Source organism: Scyliorhinus torazame, chromosome 1 (assembly GCF_047496885.1).
Source record: "Scyliorhinus torazame isolate Kashiwa2021f chromosome 1, sScyTor2.1, whole genome shotgun sequence".
In the NCBI taxonomy this organism is placed as follows: domain Eukaryota; kingdom Metazoa; phylum Chordata; class Chondrichthyes; order Carcharhiniformes; family Scyliorhinidae; genus Scyliorhinus; species Scyliorhinus torazame.
Window position 1 is genome coordinate 245,304,208 of NC_092707.1, and position 12,441 is coordinate 245,316,648.

Below are 12,441 nucleotides of genomic sequence, written 5' to 3' on the forward strand. Positions count from 1 at the left end.
TCCGTATCAAACCGGAGTGCCTTCAGCTCAGCCCCCACGCGGATAACTCTGCTGCTATTTTTAAACACTGACTGGCGTGCTTTTAGGGCTACCTCAACATGGCCGTAGGCACCCCCACGGAAGGACAGAAGATGCATCTCCTGTGCTCCCGGGTCAGCCCTGGGATCTACCCCCTTATCGAGGAGGCGGAGAACTATGCTGCTGCTATCGAACTGCTAGAAGACATTACATCCGCCCTGTAAACCAGGTCTACGCTCGTCACCTGCTTGCGACTAGGCAGCAAAGCCCCAAGGAAACGTTGGAAGATTTCTACCGGGCGCTACTGGTGCTGGGCCGAAACTGTGGCTACCCGCAAGTTTCGGGGAGCGAGCACACGGAACTTTCAATCAGGGATGCTTTCGTGGCAGCTATGAGCTCCCCCGATATCAGCCGAAGACTCCTAGAAAGGGACACTCTGGGACTTACTGAGGCACGGGCCCTGGCAGGGTCCATGGACGTTGCCTACAAAAACGTGCTGTCCTTTGCACCCAATCGCGTGGCGGCCCCTTGGGCTGCGTGGCACCCCGCAGCGGCAGCCCCTCAGACCTTCCCCCTGACCCCGCAAGCATGCGCAGCGAGACGGCCCGCTAATGCCGCCGGGCCCCGCTGTTTCTTCTGCGGGCAGGCGAACCATTCCCGCCCGCGCTGCCTGGCCCGCACCGCCGCCTGCAAAGGGTGCGGCAAGAAGGGCCACTTTGTGGGGGTCTGCCAGGCCCGCGCCGTGGCCGCGGTCTCCAGTGACTCCGGACCGCCGCAGCAACCCCCCCTTCAGGCCCCAACCGGCCAGCGCTCACCGCCACCCCCCATCCCAGGGCCACGTGCGACCCACGGGCGTGGCCATCTTGCCCCCCGGACTCCACGCTGGACGCCGCCATATTGTCCATTGTCGCCGCCATCTTCTTCATCCTCGGACACCATGTGCGACGCCATCTTGGATGGGGCACCAGGCCCCCAGCACGGCCGACTACACGCTGCCCGACCAGAACTCGCAATTGCTTCATCTGGCCTCGGTGACACTGGACCAAAGTCGACCCCGAACGCTTGGAACAGCCACAACGACGGTCCTCATCAACGGCCACGAGACGTCCTACCTGATCGACTCTGGGAGCACGGAAAGTTTTGTTCACCCCGATACGGTAAGGCGCTGTTCACTTGTAACCCACCCTGTAAATCAAAGGATCTCCCTGGCCTCCGGGTCACACTCGGTGGAGATGCAGGGGTTCTGCCTCGCGAACCTCACTGTCCAAGGCAGGAAATTCAACAATTTCCGCCTGTACGTCCTGCCGCACCTCTGCGCGGCTACCCTCCCGGGGCTAGACTTCCAGTACCATTTGCAAATCCTGACTTTTAAATTTGGCGGCCCTATACCCCCCCTTACTGTCTGCAGCCTCGCGACCCTTAAGGTCGACCCGCCTTCCCTGTTTGCGAACCTCACCCCGGATTGCAAACCCGTCGCCACCAGGAGCAGACGATACAGTGCCCAGGACCGGACCTTCATCAGGCCAGAGGTCCAAAGGCTGCTGGGGGAAGGGGTCATCGAAGCGAGCAACAGTCCCTGGAGAGCTCAAGTAGTGGTGGTAAAGACCGGGGAGAAGCATAGGATGGTCATAGACTACAGCCAGACCATCAACAGGTTTACGCAGCTGGATGCGTACCCTCTCCCCCGTATAGCCGACCTGGTAAAACGTCGCACAATACAAGGTCTTCTCCACGGTGGACCTCAAGTCCGCCTACCACCAGCTACCCATCCGTACTAGTGACCGCAAGTAGACTGCCTTCGAAGCAGATGGGCGGCTCTATCAATTTTTAAGAGTTCCCTTTGGTGTCACTAATGGGGTCTCGGTCTTCCAGCGGGAGATGGACCGAATGGTGGGTACGGCTTACGCGCAACGTTCCCGTATCTGGATAACGTCACCATCTGCGGCCATGACCAGCAGGACCACGACACCAACCTCCGCGAATTCCTCCAGACCGCGAAAATCCTTAATCTGATATACAATAAGGATAAATGCATGTTTAGCACCGACCGTCTAGCCATTCTAGGCTACGTAGTGTGAAGTGAAGTCATAGGCCCCGACCTTGAACGCATGCGCCCCCTTATGGAGTTCCCCCTCCCTCACTGCCCCAAGGCCCTGAAGCGCTGCCTCGGGTTCTTCAGCTATTATGCACAGTGGGTCCCCAATTACGCAGACAAAGCCCGACCCCTGATCCAGTCCTCAACTTTCCCCCTGTCGACGGAGGCCCGCCAGGCCTTCAGCCGCATCAAAGCAGACATTGCAAAGGCCACGATGCGCGCCATTGGCGAGTCCCTCCCCTTCCAGGTCGAGAGCGATGCATCCAATGTAGCTCTGGCCGCCACCCTCAACCAAGCGGGCAGGCCCGTGGCCTTCTTCTCCCGTACCCTCCATGCTTCCGAAATTTGCCATTCCTCGGTCGAAAAGGAGGCACAAGCCATAGTTGAAGCTGTGAGACTTTGGAGGCATTACCTGGCCGACAGGAGATTCACTCTCCTCAGAGACCAACGATAATGCACAGCGGGGCAAGATTAAAAACGACAAGATCTTGCGGTGGAGGATAGAACTCTCCACCTTCAACTACGAGATCTTGTACCGTCCGGGGAAGCTGAACGAGCCTACTGATGCTCTGTCCCATGGCACTTGTGCCACTGCACAAGTGGACTGCCTCCGATCCCTCCACGAGGACCTCTGCCACACAGGGGTCACTCGTTTTTTTCCATTTCATCAAGACCCGCAACCTGCCCTACTCCATCGAGGAGGTCAGGACAGTCACCAGAGACTGCCAAATTTGCGCGGAGTGCAAACCACACTTCTACCGGCCAGAGAGGGCGCACCTGATAAAGACTTCCCGTCCCTTTGAATGCCTCAGCATGAACTTCAAAGGCCCCCTCACCTCCACCGACCGCAACACGTATTTCCTGAACGTGATTGATGAGTACTCCCGGTTCCCATTCGCCATACCCTGCCCAGACATGACCACAACCAGCGTCATCAAGGCCCTCCAGGGTATCTTTACACTGTTCGGTTTCCCCGCATACATTCACAGTGATAGGGGGTCCTCCTTTATGAGCAACGAACTGCGTCAATTCCTGCTCAGCAAGGGCATTGCCACGCGCAGGACGACCAGTTGCAACCCCCGGGGAAACGGACAGGTGGAGAGGGAGAATGGAACGGTCTGGAAGACTGTTCTACTGGCCCTATGATCCAGGAATCTCCCGGTCTCCCGCTGGCAAGAGGTCCTCCCGATGGCCCTCCATGCCATCCGGTCGCTGCACTGTACAACCACAAATCAGACGCCTCATGAATATCTCATTTTCCCCAGGAAGTCCACCTCCGGGACCTCGCTCCCAACCTGGCTAGTGACACCCGGACCCATCCTGCTTCGGAAGCACGTGCGGGCGCACAAGTCGGACCCGTTGGTCGAGAGGGTCCACCTGCTGCACGCTAACCCCCAGTACGCCTACGTGGCGTTCCCTGACGGCCGGCAAGACACAGTCTCCCTTCGGGACCTGCCGCCCGCCGGAACCCCACGCCTACCCGAACCATTGCCCCCACCCCCACAGCACCTCATTGGAGGGTCAGTACTCCCGCCGTTCCTGCCTAGGCCCGACCACCCACCGACGCCCCCTACAGGCACCCCCCCTCCCTGTCAGCCTTTTGCCCCTACAGCGCCGCCTAGGGGTGACGAAGCTGCCTGGGAGGACGACACCACGCTCCCTGAGTCGCAACTGCCGGGACCCTCGTCAGAATCACCGCCGAAGCCCAGACGCTCCAGAAGGATGACCAGGCCGCCCGATCGACTGATTGCTGCACTATGAACACTTTGTACATATCCTCGACATCACGGTACCTCCATACCTGGTCATACCATGCTAAAGACGACTATTAACACTGGCCACCACCCCCGCCGGGCTCTTTTTTAACAGGGGGTGAATGTGGTAGTACCAGGTATTGCGGTACCTGAGAGGCTGGTGCCCCTTGGTTAGACCCAGGAGTCTACCATTGGCTGTATTACGTAGCTCTGCCCTGAAGGCGGGGTATAAGAGATAGTGCTGTCCCAGCAGCCTTCACTTTCTGTATCGAAGCTGCTGGGGAAAAGGTTCTAGCAGATTAAAGCCTTCAGTTATGAAATCACTTCGTCTTGAGTGTAATTGATTGCGCATCATTATGTAAGAGTTCTTCCTGTTTATTTCCATTGTTTCCATTTATTTTATTCTATTTTTATTATTTTTGGTCTGTGGACCCATTATCGGGATGTGCCTTTAAGCAGGAGTCTCGGTTAAAACATCCTGCTTGAGAGGATATTGTGTTCCCAGGTTTTGTATTTTGGAAGAAGTCAGACTCCTTGGCATGAGTGGATTTTAGGAATCCGCTTTGGAGGGACTCGGTTTGATTGGTTAACTGGCAACTAGTGGATTAGCTAGGGAGAGTGTTCTGCCTGACAATGGTCAGTGATTGGTTCCTGCATGATGCTTTCTGAGAGAACTTAGCAAAAGCATTTAGACCTTGGAAGTGAAAGGAACTCTCTCTCTCCTGCTGGCTTAAGTGAAATAACTGCTCTATTGTTCTGAAAGCAGTGAGTTCCTGGCATATCCTTTGCTGTAAGCCTGAAATACTGCTGAGTCTGCAGAAAAGGTAGACAACCTTGCTAGAGAAAACCATCTCAAGCCTAGAAAGAGGAAGTACCAAAACAAAGGCTTAAATCTGGTGACTGTAGTTTACTGGGCTCAATCAAAGACCTCGGGTACTGTAAATAAAATCGAATTTCACCTGTGTTGCGACTCTGGGTAAATGGGAAAGAAGCCATATCCTCTGGACAAGCCCTCTGTATACACAGGATCTGCTCAGACGAAATGAAATGAAATGAAACGAGAACGAACATAACAGACATCTCCAGACGCTGAAAGACGCCCTCGTAAGAATGGGATATGGCGCTCGACTCATCGATCGACAGTTCCAATGCGCCACAGCAAAAAACCGCATCGACCTCCTCAGAAGACAAACACGGGACACAACCAACAAGTACCCTTCATTGTCCAGTACTTCCATGGAGCAGAGAAACTACAACATCTTCTTCGCAGCCGACATCTTCTTCGCAGCCTTCAACACGTCATCGATGAAGACGAACATCCCCACACCAAGGGCATCCCCACACGCCGACTACTTGCCTTCAAACAACCGTGAACTTCAAACAGACCATTGTTTGCAGCAAACTACCCAGCCTTCAGGAGAACAGCGACCACGACACCACACAACCCTGCCATGGCAACCTCTGCAAGACGTGCCAGATCTTCGACATGGGTACCACCATTACACGTGAGAACACCACCCACCAGTTACCCGGTACATACTCATGCGACTCGGCCAAAGTTCTCTACCTCATACGCTGCAGGAAAGGATATCCCGAGGTGTGGTACATTGGCGAGACCATGCAGATGCTGCGACAACGGATGAATGGACATCGCGCGACAATCGCCAGGCAGGAATGTTCCCTTCCAATCGGGGGCACTTCAGCAGTCAAGGGCATTCAGCCTCTGATCTTCAAGTAGGCGTTCTCCCAGGCGGCCTTCAGGACGCGCGATAACGCAGAATCGCCAAGCAGAAACTGATAGCCAAATTCCGCACGCATGAGTACGGCCTTAACCGGGATCTTGAATTCATGTCTCATTACATTCATCCCCCACCATCTGGCCTGGGCTTGCGAAATCCTACCATGTGTCCTGGCTTGAGACAATTCACACCTGTTTAACCTGTGATTATCCCTCATTCCAGTTGCACCGTCTGGATCTGTAAAGACTTCATTACCTGCAAAGCCTACCTCTTCATTCACCTGATGAAGGAGCTGCGCTCCGAAAGCTAGTGATTCCAAACAAACCCGTTGGACTTTAACCTGGTGTTTTAAGACTTCTTACTGTGCCCACCCCAGTCCAACGCTGGCATCTCCACATCAAGTCTGTGTAGCATATGAGGGAATGGACTTTCTGCTCCTCAATGAGACCATTTTTGATTGGCTTCACATATTTTCCAAACTTACCATCTTAGAGTGAAGATTCCTTTTCAGTATTATCTGGGCACAGTTAATTTTTTTATTATTTTTTTTAATTTTTTTTATTTAAAACAAATTTGTAACATTTACAGAGAGAAAAAAGGCCCTATGCAAAGAGCCTTAACATAGTGAAAACAAACAGTGGGAAAGAATAAACATGTTATTAAGGCACATCCCCTGTCAGCTCTGTTTGCCCATGCCACACATGTTCAACTAAACTAACATGGCTCTAACCCCCCCCCCCCCCGGGTGCTGCTGTTGGTTTCCTGCGCTGCTCCTGAGCGACTTTCTCCCCCGGGGATCCCTGGTCACCCCCCTTGCCCACTTAAGTCTCCTCTGCTCTACGTCTCAGCTCCCCCCCGCTCCGCCCCCCCCGACCTCCCCTGCCCCCCCCCCCCAGGTCTGACCTGCCAGGTCAGCCCTCCGCTTGGCCCTAGTCTGCCCCTCCTCCTACTCTCCCTGGTGCCCCCTGACCTACGCTAGCTATGCTGACCCCTGCCCTTGGCGCCTGTCTGTCTCCCGCCCTCCCCCACACACCAAGGACCCATTAACCTTATTGTATCTCATCGTGCCCTATCAAGTCCCTTAACCAGCCCATAGCCCACCCCCCTATCAGAGGCCCCGATCTCCCGCCAAAAGGTACCAAGTGCAGGGCCCCCTTTGCAGGGCCCCTCTTTCCCCCCCCCCACTCCCCCCCCTCGTTGCAAGCTCCCAAAAACACCCTAAACAGTGCGCCCTCCAGTCCCCGCTCTCTGACCAGGCTGAAAACAATCTTGGATAAAACATTACCGTACAGGATAATTTAACAAACTGCCGCCACACAAAAGCTCTGAGAGACCAGAGTCCTTTAGTTCAAGTCCAGCTTCTTCTTTTAATAAAAGTCCACACCTAGTCAGAGCAAATTAGGTTAACAGACCGCCGCCACTGTACAACAGTGAAAAAACTAAGTGCCTGTTAGTTCAAGTCCAGTTTCTTATCTTTAATGGAAGTCCAAACCTGTTCTGGTGTCTCGAAGTAGTGATGGAGTTCCTCAAACGTTACCCAACGCTTCGCAGGATACAGCATTCTAAACCTCACCTCCTTTTTGTAGAGGGCTGCCTTTACCTTGATGAATTCTGCATGCCTCTTGGCCAGCTCTGTTCCCAAGTCCTGGTAAATGCACAGCTCGCAATTCTCCCATCTGCTGCTCCTCGCCGCCTTGGCCCATCGCAGCACACGTTCCCTGTCAGCAAGCCGGGGAAAGCGGACCACCAAAGCCCTCGGTCGGTCACCTGTCCTGGGCTTCCTTGTGGGGGCTCTATGCGCCCCATCCAACTCCAGGGGTCGAGGGAAGGCCTCCGGTCCCAGCAGCGCCTCGAGCATACCCGTCGCGTATGCACCCACATCCGATCCCTCGCAGCCCTCGGGGAGGACAACGATCCTCAAATTCTGCCTCCTAGCTCTGTTCCCCAGTTCTTCAAGCTGCTCCTGCATCCTCCTCTGGCAGGCATTCAGCTCCTCCACCTCATGCTCCAGCTCCGTTAACGTGTCTGCCAGGCTGGAGAGGCTCGCCTCGACCTCCCTAAGCGCCTTCTCTTGGACGGCCTGTGTTTCGACCATTTGGTCCATCACCACTCTCATCGGGTCCAGCGTGTCCCTCTTCAGTTCGGCGAAGCAATTCCTGAAGAACTCCATCTGTTGCTCCCTTGGCCAGTGAGCCTCCGCTCCCTGGTCCCTACCGTCTGCCATGCTTCGCCACCCGGTCTGGGGCCCCCGCTACTCCCACTTCGATCCTTGCTGCGCCACCTGACCACTTCTGGTCCAGCTGTCCATACCCCGGGGGGAAGCCACTTCCCTATCGTCTCCTCCACCGATTCAGGTCGCCAGCTCCCGAAAAAATCCGTTGGAAAAGGTCCATTTGCCCATCGCGGGCGGGAGCAATCCGACCTGCGACCTGCTTCCTCGAGGGCGCCACCGGCAGTCGGCTCAGTTAATTATATTAGAACTTAATAATGGATAGGTGGAAGTTTTTTTGAATTCTAGACAAAAAGGGAAAAGGCCTCAAGGAGATAGTGAACCAGCTGCTCGCTTTGTTATTTTCATCAAATGTATTCCAAACAATTTACTAGATTCCTTTCGGAAACAATGACCATTCACCTTTTGAATAAGGTACATTTATTTGGTTTTGCCAACGCTTTCTGCTCCTGCAATCTCTGGAGTCTCCCAAAGAGACTCCTTTTCACCATCTCCTCCTTTTCTTTGTCTACTTGTTGGTCCATGACACATCAACAACAACACCTTGCATTTCTGTAGCATATTTAATAAAGCAAAATGTTCCAAGGCTCTTACAGATTATTAATTAATATTTTTGACACTGAACCAGGGAAAGCCAAAAGGTTAGATGACTAAACATTTGGTCGGGGCGGCACTTGGCACAATGGTTAGCATTGCTGCCTATGGCGCTGAGGACCTGGGTTCGAATCCTGGCCCTGGATCATTGTCCGTGTGGAGTTTGCATATTCTCCTCGTGTCTGCGTGGGTTTCACCCCCACAACCCATGATGTGCTGGTTAGGTGGATTGGCCATGCTAAATTGCCCCTTAATCGGAAAAAAAATAATTGTGTACTCTAAATTAAAAAAAAAACATTTGGTCAAAGAGGCAGATTTTAACAAGCATCTTAAATGTTAAAGAGGTGAAAAGGTTTAGTGAGGGAATGGCAGAGCTTAGGGCCAACGCAGCTGCAAGCATGGCCAAAGGTGGAGTGATTAAAATCAGGAATGTGTAAAATGGCAGAATTGGAGGCGCAGAGGAATTTCAAACAGTTTTAGGGTTGGAGAAGGTTACACTAATAGGGATGTACAAGGGTTTGGAGTGATTTCAAGAAGAATTAAATGTTAAAGTTGAAGGATTGCTGGATCAAGAGCTCAGTAAACACAGTATGACAGGTGAACACAACTTAATGCAAAATAAGAAAAGGGCAGCAGAAATTTGGATAGTACAAATTTATGTTGGGTGGAGGATGAGAAGCTGGCCAGCAGAACATTTAAATAATCCAGTCTAGAAGTAACAAGGAACCAATAAGGGTTTCAGCAGCAGGTGAACTGAGGCAGGATTGGAGTCAGCAAGCAATATGGATATAGGATGTGGTGTACCTAGATTTCCATAAGGTGTCACATCAAAGATTACCCAAAATAAGAGCTCATAATGCAAAGGGTAACATATTAAAATGGATAGAAGATTGGTTAGCTTACCAAAAAGCCTACTTCTGTGATGTAATCATTCTTCTCTGACTCATAGCCCTGCCCCTCCCCAATCTCTGTAACTTCCTCTAGATCTACAATCCTTTGAGAGCTCTGCATTCTTCTGACACTGGCCCCTTGCACAACTTCCATTCCTTCACCCCACCATTGACTGTCATGCTTTCAGCCAGGTAGATCCTACTGTCTTGCATTTTAACAAATACAACAACTTCACGTGCCAGGGACCCGGGTTAAATTCTCAGCTTGGGTCACTGTCTGTGCGGAGTCTGCACATTCTTCCCATGTCTGCGTGAGTTTCCTCTGGGCGCTCCGGTTTTCTCCCACCAGTCCCTAAAGACATGCTGTTAGGTGAATTGGACATTCTGAAATCATTCTCAGTTTACCCGAACAGGCGCCAGAGTGAGACGACTAGGGGCTTTTCACAGTAACTTCATTGCAGTGTCAAGATATGTCTACTTGTGACACTAATAAAGATTATTATTATTAGCGTATTATTATTAAAGAGAGCAATATTTTTGACATCAAGTCACAGAAACAGTTAACAGGACAGATGACCAAAAGCTTGGGAAGGTAAAGTAGTGGAGCAGGGATGAAGTTGATTGGATGGGGAGTGGAAGAGGGGGTTAAAATCTCCAAATAATCCATTGATGATTTGGCCAACTACATTAGAAGGTAAATTTTTAGGGGCATCTCTAAGGTGGAGAGGTTTAAAGAGAGAATTCCAGAGCTCGGGACCTATGTAGGTGAAAGTACAGCTACTTATGGTGGAATAATTAAATTCATGAATGTGCAAGGGCAAGCCCCATCTGATGTAATAATCTGGTAGGCCTCGTTAATTAGACTCCCACATTAATAGTAGCTACTTGGGTGAGGAGATGGAGAGCTGCTGACACCTGCAGAATCATGTGCAACATTAATCGGTGCATTCAGGAGGGAGAAGAGAAAATTAGAAATAAAAAATAATATTACAGAGGTATAGAGAATTTCACTGTACTGGTTTAATGTTCCTATGTGTTTGTGAAAGGTAAGGTAGCGGAGCAGGGAGGGAGTTGATTGGAGAGGAGTGGGCGAGGGGGGTAAATCTCTAAATAATCCATTGATGATTTGGCTAACTACATTAGAAGACAATAAAATAATTTTCACAAATGCAGAATTTGCAAAAGACTCAAAAGGATTAATCTGCACCATATGTTAACTGCAGTGATGTGTGCCAGTTGTCTTGGGTGTTATTTTTTTCCACTTTAACTCCTGACACCTGCTGTCTTATAGGAACAGCTATATATGTGTGCTCAGGCCTGCAGTGAACTGCCGGAGTATGCAATTTATTCCACCAAAGTGATAGCTGCAAGCCACTTCTGGTCCTCAGACAGTTTAACACTGCAACATTAACGACAGAAATGGAATGTTAACTGTCAGTTTTAAACAATTTCTTTCTTCTGACTTATTGGGTATTCTGGTTCAAAATCACTTTTCCTCATCTTAACAATACAACTACATGACTATGTTACTTCTGAAAATCGGGATTTTATAATGTGAGTGAAATACCAATTACTTTCACCACTTTATGAGCATTGAACTGGTACACAAAGCTATCTAAGCAAATAATTCATGTGTCTAAGCGTGTAGCGTGTGAAGATTTATAATATTGATGATCAGGTTGTAAAATGAATTCCTACAGAGCTGACGAGCTCAGCTGATAGATAACAGGACTCTCAATGCCAGGTTTGTGATTTCAAGGCAATATATTGGGTGATGGATTTTTTCTTAAAAACTATTGTATTCAAAATACATTATTATTGATTTTAGCAACTCATTAAAAGATTCACAATGGAAATTCTAAGGTAGAGTTGAGATCCCTCTGTTCCAAGATGGATCTAGACTCATTTCAAGATTCCTGTTATTGATTTTAATGACTTTTTAACTTCATTATTCACTTTTAATGTAATTCCACTGCACTTTTATTTTTCCCAATGGTGCCACATTTAGGGCAGGATTTTCTGGCCATTCCCGCTGGCGGGATCTTTCAGTCTCACCGAAGTCGACCAGCGCCACGGGTTCTCTGGAATCAGGGGAGTTGAGTTACGCAAAATGTTGTAGACTCTGGTGAGACTGAAAGATCTTGCTGACGGCCGAAGGTGAATGCCTCCGCCGCAGGGAAACCCGCCAGGGGGACTGAAAAGTTCTGGCCTTACTTTTTATTTTACCTTTGACGAATCAGGAAGGCAATTTCCTAATCCAGCCAGGCAGGATGTTGCTGGCCATAATTTCACTAACTGCATCTGCACGTGATGGAAGTGCTCTCCTATTGTTGAGGCATCAATAAATGGTCTTCTTTTTTATTGCAGTTCACCACTGTTGCGATCAATTTATCTTGAACAATTTTCCTTTTTATGAATCTGATTCCAAGTTAGAAAATCAAGAAGACAAACTTGCATGACCTTCCCCTTTTTATTACGTTATGTAAATTTAATTCCAATTTCTCCACTTTTCATTTCTTTCATTCCATATCTGGTTCATATGTTAAACTGAGCAAAAGCAGCTCAATCTGTACCTGCTGTCTTTTTCGATTCCGTCCATCAAGCCATTGCCTAGATTTTTCATTTTCATCTCGATATAAATCAAAGTATGGGTTTTCGAACAAGTCTTCGCAGCTGCATCTGTTCTCAGGATCCATTTTCAAACAACTCTGAATTAAAATGGACTCAAAGAGTCATTTGATACCAGAATAAACAGTTTTGAAAACAGACGAATGCCTTTAAAAGAAACAAAACATAGACAAGTAGAGCACATTCCACTGAAGGTAGCAGATATTTCTCACCTTCATGAAAGCCAGAGCATGAGGATTTATGTTTGGAAACTTATCTTCTAGGGGTTCCTAAAAATCAGAAAACTTTGATAATATGAGAGTTATTGAATAGGAAGAAAAACAGTAAGCTCTTAATATTTTATAAATGGTACTGTGAAAAGTATCCATCAATGGTTACAGAAAACAATTGTTGCCAGAAGCCTGTTGCAGTTTCCATAACCTCAATGTCAAATTCTGGATTAAAGCACTTAGGCATGATACCTCAATTAAAAATCCAATTTTCTTCCCTTTCT

The 12,441-nt window shown here is 49.7% G+C and overlaps 1 protein-coding gene across 5 annotated transcripts in view; it reads right to left on the minus strand.

Annotated features, from left to right (window-relative positions):
- The window catches only part of LOC140420115 (cyclin-dependent kinase-like 4), a 97,945-nt gene that overhangs the window by 3,148 nt on the left and 82,356 nt on the right, over positions 1 to 12,441 (minus strand). For 4 of the 5 annotated variants that reach the window (XM_072504163.1, XM_072504148.1, XM_072504132.1 and 1 more), the window contains 2 exons: positions 12,161 to 12,217; positions 11,894 to 12,028 (listed from right to left, as the gene is read on the minus strand). The exons of the other annotated variant lie outside the window; for it this stretch is intronic. In XM_072504163.1, the coding sequence (XP_072360264.1) occupies positions 11,894 to 12,028; positions 12,161 to 12,217 (192 nt within the window). The remainder of the gene's footprint in view (positions 1 to 11,893; positions 12,029 to 12,160; positions 12,218 to 12,441) is intronic. 5 annotated transcript variants of the gene reach the window in all.